Source organism: Phocoena phocoena, chromosome 2 (genome assembly GCF_963924675.1).
Source record: "Phocoena phocoena chromosome 2, mPhoPho1.1, whole genome shotgun sequence".
Classification (NCBI taxonomy): Eukaryota; Metazoa; Chordata; class Mammalia; order Artiodactyla; family Phocoenidae; genus Phocoena; species Phocoena phocoena.
The window spans coordinates 14,625,868-14,647,232 of record NC_089220.1 but is presented as its reverse complement, the minus strand read 5'-3'; the positions used below and the strand labels follow the sequence as shown (position 1 = coordinate 14,647,232).

The 21,365-nt window shown below is 36.5% G+C and overlaps 1 protein-coding gene across 5 annotated transcripts in view; it reads left to right on the top strand.

Annotated features, from left to right (window-relative positions):
- Nucleotides 1-21,365, top strand: part of TTC8 (tetratricopeptide repeat domain 8) — a 51,070-nt gene that overhangs the window by 9,582 nt on the left and 20,123 nt on the right. For 2 of the 5 annotated variants that reach the window (XM_065871195.1, XM_065871194.1), the window contains exons 2-7: nt 5,633-5,753; nt 7,071-7,134; nt 7,249-7,408; nt 8,063-8,152; nt 10,555-10,599; nt 15,258-15,343. In XM_065871195.1, coding sequence (XP_065727267.1) covers nt 5,633-5,753; nt 7,071-7,134; nt 7,249-7,408; nt 8,063-8,152; nt 10,555-10,599; nt 15,258-15,343 — 566 coding nt within the window. Of the gene's footprint in view, nt 1-82; nt 113-5,632; nt 5,754-7,070; nt 7,135-7,248; nt 7,409-8,062; nt 8,153-10,554; nt 10,600-15,257; nt 15,344-21,365 lie in introns of all 5 variants that reach the window. The other 3 variants (XM_065871198.1, XM_065871196.1, XM_065871193.1) reach the window with 2 other exon arrangements.

Here is a 21,365-nt window from a genome sequence, read left to right as displayed (position 1 = left end):
ATACTTGGTTGGTCATTAAGACTTTTAATTTTAGATACTGTATCATCCTAAAAATGTTTACAACCTTCTTAATGCTTTCCAGGAACGAGATCCAGAATTGCCAGTGTCTCAGGTAAAGGTTTAGCTGCAACCTTTAGTTTAGAGAATAGTTTAATTACTATTGCTTAGTTGTTGCTATAGATTAGAAAATTTGCTGCCTATCTACTTGTGCTGTTATAAAATTAGCTATATCTACCAATCATTCTGTAGATATAAACTATTATATTTCTAATACTTTGTGTCGGTGGATGTAAAACTAGGGCACTCTACTCATTAAGACTTGTAGCTTAAATAGAAATGACCAATATTGACCTAGAGGATGAGAAAAATAAAGGCGGAGGCAAGGGGAGTCAGAGGCTTAGAAAGGGAGCCAAGATGTCAGGAGTGTCTGAAAGGACTGTGATGGATTGGATCATAGGTCTTGAGTAAAGAGTAGGCCGACTCTGCTTGGGAAGGTCTTGTTTTTAGAGAGAGGTGCCTGCCACTGTGAGGAAGAAAAGACTTGGTCAGACAGCCACATCTACCAAATGAACTTTGTTAGACATGAGAGGTTGCCAGAGAGACCTGCTAACTGGATGAGACAGTAGATGAGTGGAAAGGGAACCCAGGAAGAGGAGGTCTGGTTAGGGGGCCTCCTGGCCAGTGAAGCTTTTAGCCCAAGAGTGTTTCCAGTAAGTCTGGGAATAAGGAGAAGGGACGAGAGAGATGTAAATCAGAGAACTTAAATATTGTCAGGGGTTTGCCCTGCCAAACAAGAGTGAATTTTAAGTGTTTTTTAGATAAATAAACAATTTGAACCTCATGGGGTTTACATGTGTAATTATCAAACCTTTTAGAAGAAAGTAGTATACAAAATACTCTGATGGAGGCCTGTGTAGTTTCAAACAAACATGGTAAATAGGTTAAAATGTAGTACTCTGTTCTTTAAAAGGATGACATTTGTCATTGGAATGTTCATAATCATGATTTCCAAATTGATAGAGCGTGGAAAACTATTTTTTGTATAATACATGTACAAGTCATAAGAATCACCTAAGGTATAAATAGAGTAAGTAATGTGCCTTTTGTTTTCAGTAATTTTGGAAGATTTTGATTAAAGTTAAAATTAAATTAAAACATCAATAATTTGCATTGTTGGTATGGTTTGAAAACTTTCAGTGGTATTTGAAAGTTTCAGACCAGCACAGGGACTTCATGAAGGACCTGTATTTGACGTTTCCTGCTCTGTTACTATAGACTTAATTGGATAGTGATCTAAAAGAATCAGAAGGGAACAAGGCTGACTGGATTCTTTTGAGCTCACTATTCACACTTTTTGCCTTTCCTCTTTTGCAGGTTTTTATCACTTCAAAATAAATAAGGCTTTACAATAACAATTCAACATTTTGTGCCTAAATTTTCATTTTCATAGAGTAGGCAGAGTGTCACATGTTACTGATTCTCATGATGTCTAAATCAGGTTAGACAGACTGTTCTTTTGGTAGCTTTATTCTAAGAATAACTTAGTAAAATTGTTTCTTACCTGTCTTAAAAGGCTTTACATAGCCTTGCATTCTGTATTAAGAGGAACAAAACAGTGTAAACCTGCTTTACTCAGTCAGTAGAGTTTTAACCTTTTAATTTGTCTATTTTTATCACTGAAATTGGATTAACCTCACAGAAGGTAGCACAGGGAAGTCAGTATTTTCCTGATGTTAGCTGGCAGACAGTTGCCTCAAGAGTAATGTCCTGTATATAGACTAACTCAGCAGGTAAATGAGATGGGATTGTGTTTCGCAGATAAAAAAGGAAATAATTGATGTGATGATTACTCATTTAGATTGGGAGGATCTATGCTTTTCCCTTAAAAAAAAATTCCTAAGCATCTATTATATTTATCGATTTTACAGGACTTCCAATACGTAGGTATTCAAATTTATCTACATAAACTGCATGACCCTGTCATTTATTAACAACTTAGGTATTTCTGATAAAAACCAGTTTATAGTTTTATTCAGATTCAAGTGGCAGTGTAGGGTTACCAGTTTGCTTTGTTATGCATTTTATTTTTTAAAATTTTTATTGGAGTATAGTTGATTTACAATATTGTATGCATTTTATTTTAATCACTGATTAGTTTTGAACTTTAAAAAAATTTAAACAGGCAGAGGAATTTAGGGCTGTAAAACATGCTTGGCTTGCCTCCAAAATAAAATGTTTTCATTAAAATTCCGAGAATTGTTCCTGTTGCCCAGAGCAGTTCTTTGAATACAATCTGATGTTTAATCAAGCAGTGATACATGATTTTCAAGGTCATTTTTTGTTAGGATAGAAGGAGGAAAGTCAGGAAAATTAATATTCTCAAATACTGATGAAATTTAAAATTAAGTAATGGTGCAAGTAGATCTTATTGCAGATCTTTAAATATCAGAAATTCACATCATTATTTCTACTTCTTAATAATGAGGTTTTAGAAACTGAAACAAATATAGATTTACCTTTTTGAAAAAGTGAATTCTTATGGAATAAAATTTTTAAAAAAAGATCTTCCTATTTGGCTTCTGAAGCATATATTCATTTGGTTGGGAGGGAATAGTGGATTTACATTCCTATGTTTTGCTTAGCCTGATGTAAAATAATTTGCACCTTCTTAATATTTGAGGGGTTAGTAGAAGGATAGAAGTCAAGAAGCATGATGGATTGGACTATGAGATAACAGAATGGGTATGAAAATAGTTTTAAAAATATGTGCATGGGTAATTAATATCCAACTGTATAAATGATACTGTAATAATAAAAACTTGACTTTTAGAGAGTCAATTTAACTAGGACTCCAAATCATACTCCTGAAGCTTTATTAACTCCTCATCATGGCATACAGGTGGCATACAGGATCCCTCACTGGCCCCTGCCTTTTTCTCCAGCTTCTTCTTAAGCAGCTTCTCCTCAGCTGAACCTGATTCTTCTACCACACTCTTGTTTCTCCATATGAGCCCTCAAGCTGGCCTTCCTTTGCCCTATGCGCTCTACCTGGCACGCACTCTCCTGTCTTGGTGGTGGGGCAAACTGTCCTCCTTTACCTTTTCTTCCACCCCAAGGCAGCTGCGTGCCTTTCTTTGTCCTTCTATAGCATGTTCCAGGTTTTCGTTTTTACACTTTCCCCATAACACTGAAATTCTTATGAGCTAGAACTTGGGCTGTGACTTACTCATCTCTGTTCCCAGGACCCGGCATGCAGTAGGTGCTCCCTGGGAATATGGGAATGAACTAGTGAAGCCCACATCCTGCTTTACTGTGTGAACAGAGAATGCTGCCGTCCTTCCTCCTGTCCACCGGAGGTGCTCAGCAAAGAATATGCCCTTTTGGAAAATTAAAGCCATCAGATACTTGCAGGGCAATAGGAACTGTGAGGACTTAAATCAGGATTACTTATTTCCATCTTTAAAGTTAAATAAAACCGTTAGTCCAAGCCAGTGATGAGCGACGACTTCCTTGACCCCTGAGAATAGCTGTATCAATCTGGCAACTTTCCTAATCTTTGGTGGCTCCCACAGTTAGATGCAGTTCCAATTGGAACTGACTTTTTAAACAAAAGAATTAGTTCTTTGGGTCCATATTCTTCTCATTCAATTGGGTTAAATTTACACATAATGTTTGAAATATTTTATTCTAAGTTACCTGTTAAGAATCCAGTAAACCTCAACCAGAAAAGTATAAGACAAAACCCCAATAATCTAATCAAATGTAATTTCACTTGAGGAACCTAAATATATTGTGAAGACAGCCTTCTTTTTTTTTTTTTTCCCTGTGGTAGGCTGTCTCTTGTGATGACAAGCTCTGTGGACAGCTGATATTATATATATCTTTTTTTTCATTTCAACATTATTTTTTTAATTTATTTTTTAATACAGCAGGTTCTTATTAGTTATCCATTTTATACACATTAGTTGTATATATGTCAATCCCAGTCTCCCAATTCGTCCCACCACCACCCTTCCCCTCCCCCGCTCCCCCCACCACTTTCCCCCCCTTGGTGTCCATACGTTTGTTCTCTACATTTGTGTCTCTATTTATGCCCTGCACATTCAATCCCCTCTTGGCATCTGCTTCTGGGAGGACCTGGACTCACACAGGGGAGATAATACCTCATGGTGAGGACCAAAGGCAACAATGTAATTTCCTTTTGTTCCCATTAAAAGGAAAGCATGAAGACTTAAAAATTCTTTTTCTTTAAAAATTTTTAAAAATATACATTCCAATTACTTTAGCCCACAAAAGGATCTCTGCCTTCTAATTCTTGTAAAACCATTTTCCATGTAGCTCATTTGTCACATATCGTGCATTGCTTTGCCTTGTTATTTAATCCAGTAGGTGATACGTTCAGGAAAATTAGGATCCATGTCTTTATCTTCTCGCATTTCCTTCTCAGAACCTAGCCCAGTGCTACATAAGTAGGAGGTGCTCAATAAATACACGCTGATGATTCAGTGCATCTCGATATCCTTATGTGAGGACTCTCTGGTCCTCTTGTAGCCTCCATCTTTTCCTCCCTCGGTCCCTTGCCTTCATGCAGCATGCTTCACAGCCAGATTCCGAGTATGATGAGGCCTAACCCCTTTCCAGATTTCCCTTGCTGCTGCTCCCCCTGTAGTATAGAGTCGGTCCTATACTGCTGCCTCAAGTGTTGCCTTCTCCCCAAATCTGCCACAGGACACCAAGCTTTATTGCTCCCTGCTTCTATTGAAGCAGAAAGGTAAACTTTTCTGATAAAGTAGTTTTAAATATTTCACAAGGTATTTAATTGTGCACACCTTTACGTCTAATTTCTCAGGGTAAAGCAAAGCTGATGAGATATTTTCTGGGTTCCTTAATTACCTTTCCATTTTTTTCCCCACTTTCTAGCAGGTTTACTAGCTGATCTACTGGCTAGATCACAAAGCAACCAAGATTGTGTTGATTAGTTATTGGGAAGTGGGAAAAATTAATCCTAGTTCAAGTTAAAATTTTTGGAATACCTATTGTGTACACAAACCATAGGTGTGATGGAAAATTCAGAAGTGAACAAGGTAAAAAAGCTTGTGTTCTGGGGGAAGGGAGGGCAAACATATGCCCAAATAATTATAGTGTTGGTTGAATATAGTAAGTACATAATAATAGAAGTATAAAAGAAAGTGCTTTCTAAGAAAGACAAGAGGGAAGTAGGTTCAGAGTTAAACTATCAGGGAAGTCTTCACGAAGGACTTGGCCCTGAAGGAGAAAGGCAGAAAGAACACGTGGTTGTAGCTTTACTCATCTGTTTTCAAATTATTATTCTAGTAAAATTTTCTATAAAGATCTTCTTTCACTTATAAAAAGGCATGTTAGAAGACTACTAGGTAATTACCACACTTTTGTTTACTAGGTAATTGATCTATTGATTGTTTCTTGATTAATAATGACCTTGCCTTCTTGTATTAGTTCCTGGACATAGCCCTTTAAATTAGTATCATGCATTAAGTATGGTAAACATGTTTGATAAAAAATTAGATAATAATAAAGGATGGCTGATTTCTATAGGCTATGCACTACTTCTAATGCAATTTAAGATATGCTTTATCTTATCTATGCTTTTTAGGCAGCCTGGATTTTAAAAGCACGAGCACTAACTGAAATGGTGTACATAGATGAAATTGATGTAGATCAGGAAGGAATTGCAGAAATGATACTGGATGAAAATGCTCTTGCTCAGGTTCCACGTAAGTACTGGTTTTTCAGTTAAGTAAATGAAAAGCCATTAGGAGGAGGAATACTCTCTATGTGTACTTTTTTATAATAAAAATAAGACACATACATGCATGAAAAAATATTACCTCTATTCTGCCTTATAGTACAAAGGCACAATTATATTCTCTTAAACTTAAGGTGTGAGATTGATGTATAACTATTTTTCAGTAGAAGCTATATTATGCATTTTAAAATATTTTATAAAAAGGCATTCTGGGCTTCCCTGGTGGCGCAGTGGTTGAGAGTCCGCCTGCCGATGCAGGGGACACGGGTTCGTGCCCCGGTCCGGGAAGATCCCACATGCCGCGGAGTGGCTGGGCCCGTGAGCCATGGCCGCTGAGCCTGCGCGTCCGGAGCCTGTCCTCCGCAACGGGAGAGGCCACAACAGTGAGAGGCCCGCGTACCGCAAAAAAAAAAAAAAAAAAAAAAAAAGGCATTCTATCTGAGCTGCTTATCTAATATATCAAAGATTGTTTATCTGAGAGTCTAAACACAGGAAGCATCCAAACAACAGAAGTGTTCTAAAAAAATGATAATTTGAAAACATCACTTCATTGTAATAATTGATGATTTGCTCTAATGCATGATGTGAGGTGATGGAGTGATTTGCTAGGCAGTGACTGTCCATCAGGATCGTCACAGTGGCCTAGTCCCAGCTTGCAGGTGTGCTGCTGTGAATGGTATTGGATGATTACCATGACATACGGTATCTTGCTGGTAATTCGTTAGTTGTGACAGTTATCAGTCATTTATATATGTTTGGAAGGTAATAGCTGTTTTAATGCTTCAGTGGAAATTGAGAAAAAAAGTACATATGTTTCATGTTAAGATGTCTTTTTTCCCTATCATTTTGCTCTTTTGGAGTTAAAATATCTAAATTCCAAATATTGGGGATAACTGATCTTTTATTGGGAGAAGAAGTTTGTATGAAAAATAAACTATGCGTATAGAACTGTCATTTTGATGTGTTGGAGCTTTGGAGCCTGCCTGTCTTGAGTTTGAATGCTGGCTCTACTAACAGGTTGACCTGTTTATTTAAATCTCTAAGCCTTTGCTAAATGGGTTAGTACTACCTACCTTGCAGAATTAGTGTGGAGATTAAATGTAATAACAAAAGTAACATGATAGGTACTCAATAAATATTAATCTCAAACACATTTCTCTAGATACATTTCCTGTTACTAATGTCTTTTTCACCAGGCTAGCACATTTGTGAAAATTGCATTAGTGGACAGTTTTTACAGATCAATAAATAATATACAAATTGAATTTGCCATCTCATCTTATAGGTCCTGGAACATCTCTGAAACTCCCTGGAACTAATCAGACAGGAGGGCCTAGTCCAGCTGTCAGGTATGTTCAGTATACTCCTATTTCATTCCCTTTGCCACTAAATATTGACCAGGCTGCATGAGAATCTTCCTTTATTGATCTTCTTTGTATTTTAACAATTTACAATCTTCACAGGCCAATCACTCAAGCTGGAAGACCCATTACAGGTTTCCTTAGACCCAGCACACAAAGTGGAAGGCCAGGCACTATGGAACAGGCCATCAGAACACCCAGAACTGCCTACACAGCTCGCCCTATTACCAGCTCATCTGGAAGATTTGTCAGGCTGGGAACGGTAAATTCTGTCAGCTTTACCATAGCCTTGTATGACCAAAGTAATTTATGTTATGTTAATCATTTTTCACTATTTTTTTTTTTTTTTTTTTTTTTTTTTTTTTTAGTGGTGTTTTTTGGCCACACCATTCCCTGACCAGGGATGTAACCTGCACCCCCCTGCAGTGGAAGCACAGAATCTTTTTTTTTTTTTTTTTTTTAAGATGTTGGGGGTAGGAGTTTATTAATTAATTTATTTACTTTTGCTGTGTTGCGTCTTCGTTTCTGTGCGAGGGCTTTCTCTAGTTGTGGCAAGCGGGGGCCACTCTTCATCGCGGTGCGCGGGCCTCTCACTGTCGCGGCCTCTCTTGTTGCGGAGCACAGGCTCCAGACGCGCAGGCTCAGTAGTTGTGGCTCACGGGCCTAGTTGCCCCGCGGCATGTGGGATCTTCCCAGACCAGGGCTCGAACCCGTGTCCCCTGTATTAGCAGGCGGATTCTCAACCACTGCACCACCAGAGAAGCCCTTCACTATTTTTATAGTAGACAATTATATGGAAAAATTTTGAAGGTGATTCTTTTTACTTGTGTTGGCTTTATAATTTTATGCACATTAAACTCAATTTGTGTTTCAAGAGAAAGTTTCAGATTTCTTGTTCTATCATTTTTCCCCATAGGCTTCCATGCTTACAAGTCCTGATGGACCTTTTATAAATTTATCTAGATTGAATTTAACAAAATATGCCCAGAAACCTAAATTGGCAAAGGTATGTACTTAAAATTATTTTATGTTATGAAGTAATGTTCAAAATGTTATCATAACATTACAGGAAATGGATAAAAATTTGTGAAGAAAAGACCTTGTCTTGATTGAAATGGAAATGTTTAATTATTCTAATATCTAAAATTTCTCTTAGTATTGAGTTAAGGAAAGTCAATCAGAAATAAAGCATATATACCATTATAATAGGAAATTCTTTTTCTCCTAATAAAGAACAGCAATTTATAACAAAGAAAGCAGATGTTACCCATTACCCACCATCTTTGGGTAATGAAGTTTAGGAGATCATCTGTATGTGTGTGTATTTTTCTTTTTCAGCTTGGACTGTTCTCAGAAAAATAATTTTCTATCCTTGTAGGATTTTAGAACTGTCAAAAAGAAGATAAAAAAATGTTCTCTTTCTAATTAGTAATTAATCAGGCATCTCAATAAAGATTTCTTGAGCCAGACAGCAGCAAGCCAACTACATTAGTACTTCTAACCATTAAATGCTCCTCTAAATTAAAGAGAAAGTGAGAGCAAGAGAAAAAGTGATGAGAGTGAGAAGGGAGAGGGAGAGGGAGAGAAAGGAGGATGTTCGTGACCTTTCCAGTACAGAAAAGTTTAGAGGTGAGCATGGAATAATTCAGAGCCAGGAGCAGTTAGCGTCTGGAAATTGGTGTAAGCCTAGCTCAGGTTTTTAGCTGTAATCTCTATGAATTCTGTGCATGAGTGCTGAGCTCATTCCTATTATCAGTTCTACTGGTGTTTAACATATTTAGTAAATATTAAACACTCTAGGGAAAATGAAAAAGGACACTAGCCATACAGACTTGAAATTTAAATCAGGAAAAGGAATGCCAGTTGGCAAACAAGGAATCAGACTATAATAATGCCAATGATGTTTTTCTTTTTTTTTTAAAAATTAATTTATTTATTTACTTTTGGCTGTGTTGGGTCTTCGTTTCTGTGCGAGGGCTTTCTCTAGTTGCGGTGAGCGGGGGCCACTCTTCATCGCAGTGTGCGGGCCTCTCACTGTCGTGGCCTCTCTTGTTGCGGAGCACAGGCTCCAGACGCGCAGGCTCAGTAGTTGTGGCTCACAGGCCCAGTTGCTCCGCGGCATGTGGGATCTTCCCAGACCAGGGCTCGAACCCGTGTCCCCTGCATTGGCAGGCAGATTCTCAACCACTGCGCCACCAGGGAAGCCCCCCAGTGATGTTTTTCTTAATTTCTTATTTGATAGCAACCCGGTCAACTTCATTTAGCAAAATCATAAACTTTTACTTATTTCCCTTTCCTTTATGAGGAATATCTGATTCCTTATCTTTTTAGGCCATTTATTTGAGGTGGCTGAATGGCTACTTAATACCATTGTTGTTTTCTAACCAGGGAGTGTAGTCAGTAGAGGCATTTCCCTCAAATTAGGATGCTTCCAGGACAGACCTGGTCTATGTTACTAGATTTAGACGAGCTAGATTTTGCACTTATTTAGTGTGTTGTAGAAATAATGCCGGGTTTCTCTGTCTTTGGTCCCCAACTTGCCTTGACTTATCAGGACTCATTTCTAATATTGGCATATTGCTTGGGGTGGCTGGTGACTCCTTGACACTGTCTTGGGTGTTATAACATCCTTTTCATGGGAGTGGTAACACCAACTGCTCTCATAACTTTTTAAAATTTTTTTAATAAGAGAACAAATGGAGGATTAGGAATAGTTTTCTAAAGAGGGCCTCATCCTAATTTCTTTTTTCTTTTTTTGTTTGCCTTCAGGTCATCTCTGTTAATAATCTTGATATCTTTCAGGGGTGCTAGCCTCTTTGCAAGTATAAAATAATGGTATTATGGACAAATGTAGTACCACCAAGAGGTAGTCCGGTAAATGCTCATTTATCCAGATAGGTTGGGGGCAGTATTAGAATAATGATTCTCAGCCCTGGCTGCACATAGAGGCATCTGCATATTAAGGAAAAACTCCCTACTTTACAGTTAAACTCTACTTTGTTTTGGAAAGAACTTCCAGATTTTCCCATGTCTAAAGTGTCATCATTAATATCATAATCACTGTATAATACATGCAGTTTTATGACAGTCCTAAAGTTGGTCTTTTCATTTGTCTCTTTCTGATAAAATAGTGTGTGTAATATGAAAAAAATTGCTGAATTATTTGAGCTTTCCAGTTCGTACTCTGTGAAAACAGGAATCAGTTATAAGTAGCCTTATTTTAAAATGAATGGTTGTAACAAATGGTGGATAGACCCTTTACTTATAAGTCCCAGGCACTTTACAGTACTTTGTTATTTTGGTTCAATCTAGCTGCTGTCAACATGGCCTTTGAGTTTTGATATGACAATAAAGTACCTTTGTCAAAATAAAAGCTAATGCATTTTTTTGCATTTTTTTTCTTCACAGGCTTTGTTCGAGTATATCTTTCATCATGAAAATGATGTTAAGACTGTAAGTTTTGAATTTGCGCTATTTTTTAATGTGATTTTTATGACTTTGGGGATTTAGATTCTGAAATGTTCTATTTCTTACCTTATAAACAGATGGAATTATGAAGATTGGAGATTTACTGATACTTTCAAATCCACTGTCAGTTTCAGTAGGAAACTTTGTATAACTATAGAAGTCATAAGACTTGTGCCTGATCCATAGAGTAGTAGACCTCCATTAAAGGGCAAGATATAGATAATTGAGAATGCTGCGTAGTATGTTTGTGTTAAAGTTTATTTTTGATACTAATAGTTAGCATTGTTGATCCATTTTCTTCTTTGGTCCATATAGTGATTATAGGTTTGCTAATACATGTATTTCTGGTCTCTTTGTAGTGTTCCCCATCTCTTCCCCTTTAACATTTTATGATAGAAAATTTCAAACATGTGCAAGTGGAGAGTATAATGAGCCTGTATCAACCATCACCCAGCTTCAACAATAATCAATAATCAGTCGTCTTGGTAGCCTTTCAACGGAGAATTTTAAGGTTACATGCTCAGGACTTCTCCATTTGTGTCATTTTTCAACATACTAATATGCAAATGAGCAGTAACTTCACAAATCTTGTCCAATCAAATGTAGTTAATTCTACAGTGTCTAATGATAGTATTTTCTGTCATTTTCTTCTTCAAGGAAAAAACCTTATATATTAAGTATTCAGGAAGACAAAAGCATTTTTCTCAATTGTGTTTTCTATGTGTCAACCATTATGTTATGTACTAGGAAAACTAATAAAAATATGATATTTGTTCCTGCCTCTACAAGCCATATAATCTAGCTGAGGAAATAAAATTGACATAATGAAACAGTTAAAAAGGTAATTGCCGGAATGTGAAATTGGTACCGAAGATCAAGGGGAAAAATCAGGGGATAATATTAGTAAAAATCCATAAAATCAGTAGGATTTTTTGGAAAGGGTGGGAAAAAATGTAAAAGAAGGGTAAAAACAGGAGCAAGGTATGGAAAGAGAAATAAATAAACCACATTCTCAAAAATGGGGGTGTCAAAGAGACATTTTAGAGAAAGAAGTGACAGAACGTGATGCTAGATTTGGTATGGGAGACAAAGGAAAGACACAGCTCAAACTTGCCTCTTAAAGATGCTGGAAGAATGGCCGTTTTACTAACAGAAATGGGATTATTAGGGAAGGACGTCAGTTTGTAAAGAAGCTGAATAATTCACTAGAAGGCATTTTTAGTTTGAAATTGTGAAAGGCTATCCAAGTGGAGATGTCACTGCATGTATTGGAAGCTGTGACACTAAAATATAGGGGTCCTGGGCCAGATACACAGAGTATGGGAGCTATCGATAATGAAGTGATAGTGGATGTGGTCACATCGAGAAAAGAGAAAACTAAGGTTGGGGCAACTGAGAAACTATGCACATTTCTGTAAATAAAAGTCAGTACATGCCATTTTCACTCAATATAAAGCTGGTCAGAGGGTTTCAGGGTGATATATAAAATCATGTAGTTACACTGTCATTAAAAAGAAACATTCAAATACCATCCCATTTTATAAATGAGTAAATATTTGTAATTACTAGAGTATCATAAAGCTATATCCTGACTTTTTGAAGATTAATTCATTTATTGCAGAGACATTTATTCTTTCATCCAACATATTTTGAGCCACTACAGTGTGCCAGGCACTGTCCTAGGCCCTGAGATTACAAGGTGAAGCAATCAGACAAAATCTCTGCTCTTTTGGAGATTACGTTCCGGTTGGGCAAGGAATAGAGACAGTTAGCAAACTTAAAAATATATAAAATGTCATGGGATAAGCAGTATAAAAATAAAGCAGGGAAACCAGGTAAGAGAATAGATGACATGGGGGAAGATGTCCTTTTATATGGGCTGGGAGGTGGTCAGTGAAGTCCACTCTGAAAAGACATTTAAACAGAGACCTGTATGAAGGGAGACAAACCATATGGTTAGGTGGAGGAAGAGCACGTACATCAGAGACAACTTTAACTGCAAAGGCCCCGAATATTAGCATTCTTGGATTGTTTAAGGAACAGTGAGGAGGCCACTGTGGCTGGAGTGAGGTCTTTGAAGGGGAAGAGTTGTAGGCAATGGGTTCAGAAAGTTGACAGATCATATGCTGTTTATAGGTCATAGTGATGATGTCTTTATTCATCTTGAAGATGTTGTTCTGCATCTTGGCATTTACATAATTTTGTTGAGGAATGTTGTTTTTTCAGCTACATTGAAAAAATAGAATTTGTTCTACGGAAAACTGTATTTCTGCCTTTGAGTTCTTAATAACTTCCTTCCTCTCCCTTCTTGGGGCAGTATTGGCAATGTTGACAAACTGAAGGGGCGTGTGGGTTGGTGATTCTGGAATCTTTATTTCCATATGCTCTTTAATTTCGTCATGCTGAAGTTGTCGCAACTCTAACAATAGTGAAAGGATGACTGTTTTTTAAACTTTAGAGGTTGGAGCACTATTACTTAGGAAGGTCACTGGGACGCCCAGGTGGATGTATTCACAAACATGTTGTCGAGATCTGCCAAGGTTCCCTGTTCTTATGGACTTTTATAAACTTACGCCTTTTATTTATGACCTTCTAGGTCTTTATTAATATCTAGATATCGGATTGATTGACTTATTCAAAGATCCTTAAATATAAGTATATAGTAATTTATTTTAAAAAACCGGGGAAGACTTTAAAGAAATATAGCTCTCTGTAACCTCTTTAAAATTTTAATAGCTTTTAATTATGAATCTTATTACTATGACAGTTTTGTTTGGTTCTTAAGTTATTTTCAACGTAAGTCAGAAGTAAAGAATAGAATTAATTCAGTCAACAAATAATTCTTGAGTGCCTCTTAACCGCACAGTGACATTGCAGAACAGAGATTTAGAGTCCATTTGAAATAGTCACAAGTGGTTTTGTCTAGTGCAGCCCCAGTCTTCAAATGAAGAGTGATCATTAATATGTAATTTTTTTGACCATTTTTATTCTACATCAGTGATCATATTAATTTCCTTAATTGGTTTAGACAAACATGTGGGTCCTACATAGGAACCATATCTGAAAGCAAAATCAGCAGCCTGTAATCAGCACTAAGTCTAATCTTGGAAAAATTAGAAGGTGTAAAAAAAATTTAGAATGACATTTTTCTGAAAAATAGAAGGTCTGTTATATTAAACATGAAAGTGAATCTGATCTATTCGCTGGAACAGGTCTTTTAAAGGATTAAGTTAAAATGAATATATTCAGATATTTACAATTTACTCCTGAACTGAGCTGATTGAAATATGGTTCTCTGGTATTTCCAGAGATAACGGTAATTGAAATTATACTTTTTTTCTTCATTTTTCTCTTCCATTTTTACCTCTTGCTTGGGGGAAAAAAGAAAAATAAGCATATGAACATAGTGTGCTTTTAATTTCCATAGCTTTCAAGTAGAGGTGTTGATTTTTCAAGTCCATTAGAACCTCAGCATGGTGACACCATTCCTTTATAAATAGTTTGCACATTTAGAAGTCTCCCCTGGAGCGAGGGAAGATGCGGAACACAAGGAAAGTTATTTATTTTGCAGTAGGAGATTCAAGGAGCTCTTCTGGCATTCATTTCAGAAAAGAGTTAATATTAAGAAATGGGCAATAATATGGGATGCATTCTGAGATTATAGAACTGAAAATCTAAGAGTTACTTTAACTGAGCTGTTGGATATCATCATGATGTTAACACTGACTAAAGAATAAAAGGTTTTCAACCTTAAGAGAAAGAATAACAAGTATTATTAAAAAACCAGAATTCTTTTTAAACTAATAACCTGAGTTTTTATTCACCAAATCTTTATATGAGCTTCAGATTTCTGTGAGCTTTGAATTTGTATAAAGATTGACTTACTTTCCTCTTTGTCCAAATGATTTCCACTTTTTTGGTATAGAATCCTAATTCCTAATGAGATGTCTCTTGTCTGATCTTAAATAATCACTAGAAGGAACAAACTAGAAGACGTTAGAGAGAAAGGGATAAACACATGTAAAATGCAAAAGCAGTTAAGAAGATCTTTTTCAGTCTGCAGCGAATGAAAGTCTGACCTTTAGAATTACTGGCATGTGAGGTAATGTCAGAATAATGGAATGATGGTTGTTAAAAGACGGCGGTTACCCAAGTACCCCAGCTCCTTTCACTCTTCTTCATGACCCTGTTTTCAAACCTTTTTCTATCTGCATACTTGATCTTTCTTTATTTCTCTACACCTGTCGTTAAAGTGGGGCCTGCTGTTGGGCCTGCCTTACGTGGTAAAGGCTTGACTCCCACTGGGTTTGGAGGCATTTTGGTTGGGAGAGGGTAAAAACTGACGGATTTTTAAATACCATTTTCGTACCTTGTATATTAAAATTGTATTCAAATAGACTGTACATCTGCTTCCCTTTGATCACTGTTTACTTCTCATCTGCTGTCAGTCCTCTGGTCTGGAACTGATTATTTATTTAGGGAAGATTGGTGGGGCCATCTGGAGACATGAGCAGCTTGAGTTTCTGTCTGATTTCTAATGCATGTTTTGATTGATGCTAATTATATGGTTTATTTCATTATTTTTTGTTTCTGTTTATTGTTAGAAAAGAAAATCCTAATCTAAAATGAATTGTTTTTCAAAGGCTTTGGATTTGGCTGCCCTTTCCACAGAGCATTCTCAGTACAAGGACTGGTGGTGGAAAGTGCAGATTGGAAAATGTTACTACAGGTAAAATTTTGATTATTTGGGAAAGGCTTAGAAGCAGCAACATATTTTAGAGTCTCAAATCTGGTAACCTTTTCTGGGGGATAGATTTCCTCATGAAGAAAGGAGAACTGTGTCTTTGGCTTACGTGAGGAAGCATTTACTTAGCAATCACATGATGGCACTAAGAACTGACACCTTTAGAATAGTAAAATTTTAGAGCTGGGAAGGGGAAACTTTGAGACCATCACATCCAACACTCCTTTTCAGACGAGGAAGCTGAGGCCAGAGAGAGGTTGTGATTTGCATCAGGAACTAGTCAGTAACAGACCTAGGACTAGAATTGAGTCTGTTCGTTCTCGCTCCACTCCTCTTGGCTCTCAAGTCTTTCCTCCCTCCCTCCCTCCTTCCTTCTTAATTTTTATTGGAGTATAGTTGATTTACAATGTCGTGTTAGTTTCACGTGTGCGGCGAAGTGAATCAGTTATGCATACACATATATCCACTTTTTTGTTTTAGATTCTTTCCCCATCAAGTTTTTATTTCTACTGATGCCTCACGTCTGTAAAGTGCTTTATAGTTGAGATAGCTTGTCCACACATTACATTATCTCACTTAAATCTTATGGCACTTTGGATATAGTTGCTATTATTAGCCCTTTGTCCAGATGTGAGAAACTGAGCCTCAGAAAGATAAAGTGACTTTCCCAAATTCATGTAGCTAGTATGTGACAGAACGAGAATTTGAGCTCAGCTTTCTGATGCCCGTTCTTTTACTATTTGCACAATCCCATGGTGTTTCTCTAGGATCTAAATTGTCTTACACTAATTTACTTAATGTTTAAACACATTTTTAAGCAAATTAATTGAGAGATTAAAAAAGTTGTAATAATTTATGCATATTATATAGCAACTGGTAAATAGGATCTGAAATGATTGCTTGATATTGAAATGCACTTGGAGCATTTGAAAAATAGTGACAAATGAAAAATTATATTTTATAAAGATAAATATGTGTTTTATTATTCAAAAACAAGGTAGACTAGGTACTGTGAGTATCCTTCGATGGTTATTAACTTTAGTTATTAGTTAAATACTGTGAGGAAAAGGAAATATATAAATAGAATAAAAAGGATGCTTATTCTTCTACTATTGAAATTAAGACGATTTTCCATTTAGATATTTCACATAGAACTCTGAAGTATTTTTTCCTACTGTTAGATTGAGGAAGTATTTTCTGCTAAAAGGTAATTTTGGACAATTATAACATTAAACTCTTATGAATATAATTTCTGAAGACAAGCTTGAAATCTTGAGCTTCTAAGCAAAACTCTCAGAAATCTATAATAATGAGAGAAAAGCACAACTTGGATTCCTTCTGCCATCCATATAAGATGGCATTTAAATGAGTATATTTTGTCATATTAATTATTGTTCTCCTCTGTTCCTTAATAGCTTCTTGTCTTATTATGTATTCAGCATTCATTCATTTATTCATTTGCTCAAATGGCTTACATTTGAATGGAGGAGAGAGAACAGGAAACAATTATAAATGTGGTTCCCATTATGATAGAAGCAAGTGCAGGGTGCAGTGGGAGCCCAGAGAAAGATGTCAAGGATGGATTGCCAGAGGATGTAGCCCCATATTGACTTCTGTCTCTTTGTTCCTGATCATTAAGTTCTACTGGTTCTTCCTCTGCAGTATCTCTTACAGTTGCTCCACTGCTACCCATTCCCACACCAGTGCTTTAGTCCTGGCTTTTAGTGTCATTTGTTTGAATTGCTACATTAGGTACTTATCTGGGTTTTCTGCCTCCATTTTCTTGTCCCATCAATCCTTCCTGTATACCCCACTGTCAGAGTAACTGTTGCAAAAAAAAACAGCTCTTGTTGGATTCTTTGGTTAATCTCCATTATCTCTGAAATGAAGTCTGGATTTTAAGTGTGGCACCCATGACTTTGTCCCAGTCTACAGCTTTTCACTTTTCTGTTACTTCTCTCATTCCTTGTTGTGTTTTCCTTTTCAATTAAACCCAACAACTCAGCACTCCCCTGACATGCTGTGTACTTTCCTGCTTGTGTGCTTATGCTGATAGTTTGCTTCCATCAGAGATATTCCCTCACCCCCACCCCATCCTATCTAGCTGTCAAAATCTTGCCTGTTACTTCCCCGCTGAAACTTAGTTTGCTCCTCTGCTGTGCTATCAAAACACTTTTTTTCTCATTGGCCATAATGCAATTAAATTTATTTTACAGTATGTTTTGTTTCAACCTTTACTGGTGCCTTCAGAACATGGTTGTTATCTTCATTTTTGCAACTCCTTACCATCATTAAATGTGCATGCAGTTGATCCTTGACAATGTTTATTGAATTAAATTGGGGAGAAAAAGTTGGCAGTTGGTGGAGATCATCTCTGGACTCTGATTCTTTGATATTGTCCTGTGTTTGTGAACTTGACTGATGTTTTCATTATTCCTAGACTTTCTTTACACACGGTGGCCACTCCATTTCCTCTGCACAGGAACCCATGTGATAAATTCCTTTTTGATAGGGCTAGAAGAAATGATCTCTTAAGGGTACAGTAATAAAACACATATGACTCATTCTTTCCTTTCTTTGGTTTCCAGGTGGTTCAATAGCTCTGATTGCTTGTTTGCTTTTTAATTTGTTTATTCTCCATTTTTTTTATAAATCTATTTCTGTTTTCATATTCTTATTTTACATGTATCTTGTTATTGTAATCCCTTTTAAATCATTTTTCGAAAGAGACAACTTAGTTACAAATATAGACTCTCATGGATAATTAGGTGTTCATGGAATTCAGTGACTGAACTTCAGCCATGTGTTTAAGACTTGAATGTTCAGTTGAAGCTTTGTATATAAATATAAAGCCGTTCTTCAGAACTTCAGAGTTCTCTGATAACATTTTATGAATACTCCTTGTAAAAGTTGTGGGACCTTTGAAGCGCTAGGGGCTTCTACTACATCACACATCCTCTAACTTTAGGCCAGATTTTGGGGTCACTTTTAACCTCATTGTCCCACATTGTCCATTGTCCCACATTGTCTGTTGTCCCAAATAGCTGGGTATAGCCATGCCAGTACTTGAGGCTTAGGTTAGGAAAAAAGAACAAAGCTATTCTTTCAAGAATGAAAGTAACATAATGGACCATATTGTATGTTGTTTTGACTTTATTTTACAAAATAAAAGCACTGTCATAAAGTGCTAAGTAGCTCTTAGATGTCTGGGGATGAGTAGTTATGAGAAAGCCCAACAGATCTATTAAAGACAGGCTGAAGTGCGCTTTAATGATTGATTTCATTTCCCTGGGCAGAAGAAGTGCGTGTTGACACCAGAACAGTTATATTTAGGCAAGGAACAAGTCTGAAGTTCATAGACTAGATACAAAAAAAGGAAAAGAAAATGTTTGTAGAATAATAAAACGGTACAGCTGTTTTACTCGAGTGGCAATTACTGTTTACCTCAAAATTGTTTAAAGTTTAAAAATGGGTTTATGCAAAGTCAAAAAATACCTTGAAATAAGTGAAAATGGAAATACAACACACCAAAACTTACGGGATGCAGCAAAAGCAGTCCTAAGAGGGAAGTTCCTAGCAATAAATGCCTACTCAAGAAACAAGAAAATTCTCAGATAAACAACCTAACTTTACTCCTCAAGGAACTAGAAAAAGAAGGACAAATGAAACCCAGAGTTAGTAGAAAGAAGGAAATAACAAAGATCAGAGCAGAAATAAATGAAATAGAGATTAAAAAGACAGTAGAAAAGATCGATGAAACCAAGAACTAGTTCTTTGAAAAGATAAACAAAATTAACAGAACTTTAGCTAGACTCACCAAGAAAATAGAGAGAGTACTCAAATAAATACAATCAGAAATGAAAGAGGAGATGTTACGACTGATACCACAGAAATACAGAGGATCATAAGAGACTACTATGAACAATTACAGGCCACCAAACTGGACAGCCTAGAAGAAATGGATGCATTACTAGAAACATAAAATCTTCCAGGACTGAGTCATAGAAATAGAAAATCTGAACAGACCAAGTACTAGTAAGGAGATTGAATCAGTAATTTAAAAACTCCCTACAAACAAAAATTCAGGACAAGAGAGCTTCACAGGTAAATTCTGCCATTCAAAGAAGAATGAATACCAATCTTTCTCAAACTGTTTCACAAAATAGAAGAGGAGGGAACACTTTTGAACTTATTTTATGGGGCCAGCATTACCCTGATACCTAAACCAAATAAGGACACCACAAGAAAAGAAAATTACAGGCCAATATCACTGATGAACATAGATGCAAAAATCCTCAACAAAATATTAGCACATCAAATTCAACATTACACTAAAAGGATCATAATAATGATTAAGTGGGACTTATTCCAAGGATGCAGGGATGGTTCAATATATGCAAATCAACCAATGTGATACACCACATTAACAAAATGAAGGATAAAGATCACATGATCATCTCAGTAGATGCAGGAAAAGCATTTGACAAAATTCAACATCCAGTTATGGTAAAAATTCCTAACAAAGCGGGTGTAGAGCAAATGTTCCTCAATATAGTAAAGGCCGTACATGACAAGCCTGCAGCTAAAGTCATACTCATTGGTGGAAATCTGAAAGATTTTGCTCTAAGATGAGGAATAAGATAAGGTTGCCCACTCTCACCATTTTTATTCAGCATAGTATTAGAAGTCCTATCCAGAGACGTTTAGGCAAGAAAAAGAAATAAAAGGCATCCAAATCAGAAAGGAAGAAGTAAAACTGTCTGTTTACAGATGACATGATACTATATATAGAATATCCTAAAGACTCCACCAAAAAACTATTGGAACTAATAAGTGAATTCAGTAAATTTGTAGGATACAAAATGAATATACAGAAATTTGTTGCTTTCTGTACACTAATAACAAACTATCAGAGAAATTAAGAAAACAATCCCAATTACAATAGCATCAAAAAATAAAATAACTTGGAATAAATTTAGCCAAGGAGTTGAGACACCTGTACACCAAAAACTATAAGATATTGATAAAAAAATTGATGAAGGCATAAGTAAATTGAAAGATATTTCACATTCATGGATTAGAAGAATTATTGTTGAAATGTCCATACTACCTGAAGCAATCTACAGATTCAGTGCAATCCCTATCAAAATTACAATGGCATTTTTGAAAGAAATAGAACAAACAATCCTAAACTTTGTAGGGAACCACAACAGACCCTGAAGAACTAAAACAACCTTGAAAAGAAAAACAAAGCTGGAGGCATCACATTCCCTGACTTCAAACCAAATTACAAAGCTATAGGGATTGTATAAAGTAGATAACTAATAAGAACCTGCTGCATAAAAAATAAATTAAATTAAATTAAAAAAAAAGTTATAGGGATCAAAACAGTATGCTGTTGGCATAAAAACAGACACATAGATCAATGGAACAGAATACAGGGCCCAGAAACAAACCCATGCACACGTGGTCAATAAATTTACAAAAGAGGGACTTCCCTGGTGGCACAGTGGTTAAGAATCCACCTTCCAATGCAGGGGACACGGGTTCGAGCCCTGGTCTGGGAAGATCCCACATGCCAAAGAGCAACAGCCCTCGCGCCATGACTACTGAGACTGCACTCTAGAGCCCATGAGCCTCAACTACTGAGCCTGAATGCCACAACTACTGAAGCCCGTGTGCCTAGAGCCTGTGCTCTGCAACAAGAGAAGCCACTGCAATGAGAAGCCCAGGCACCACAACGAAGAGTAGCCCCCTTCACTGCAACTAGAGAAAGCCCGCATGCAGCAACGAAGACCCAATGCAGCCAAAAATAAATTAATTAATTTAAAAAATTTATAAAAAGTCAAGAATGTACAATGGGGAAAGGACAGTCTCTTCAATAAATTGTGTTGGGAAGTAGGACAGCCACATGCAAAAGAATGATGGATCACCATCTTACACCATATACAAAACTAACTCAAAATGGATTAAAGATTGAATATAAGACCTGAAATCATAAAACTCC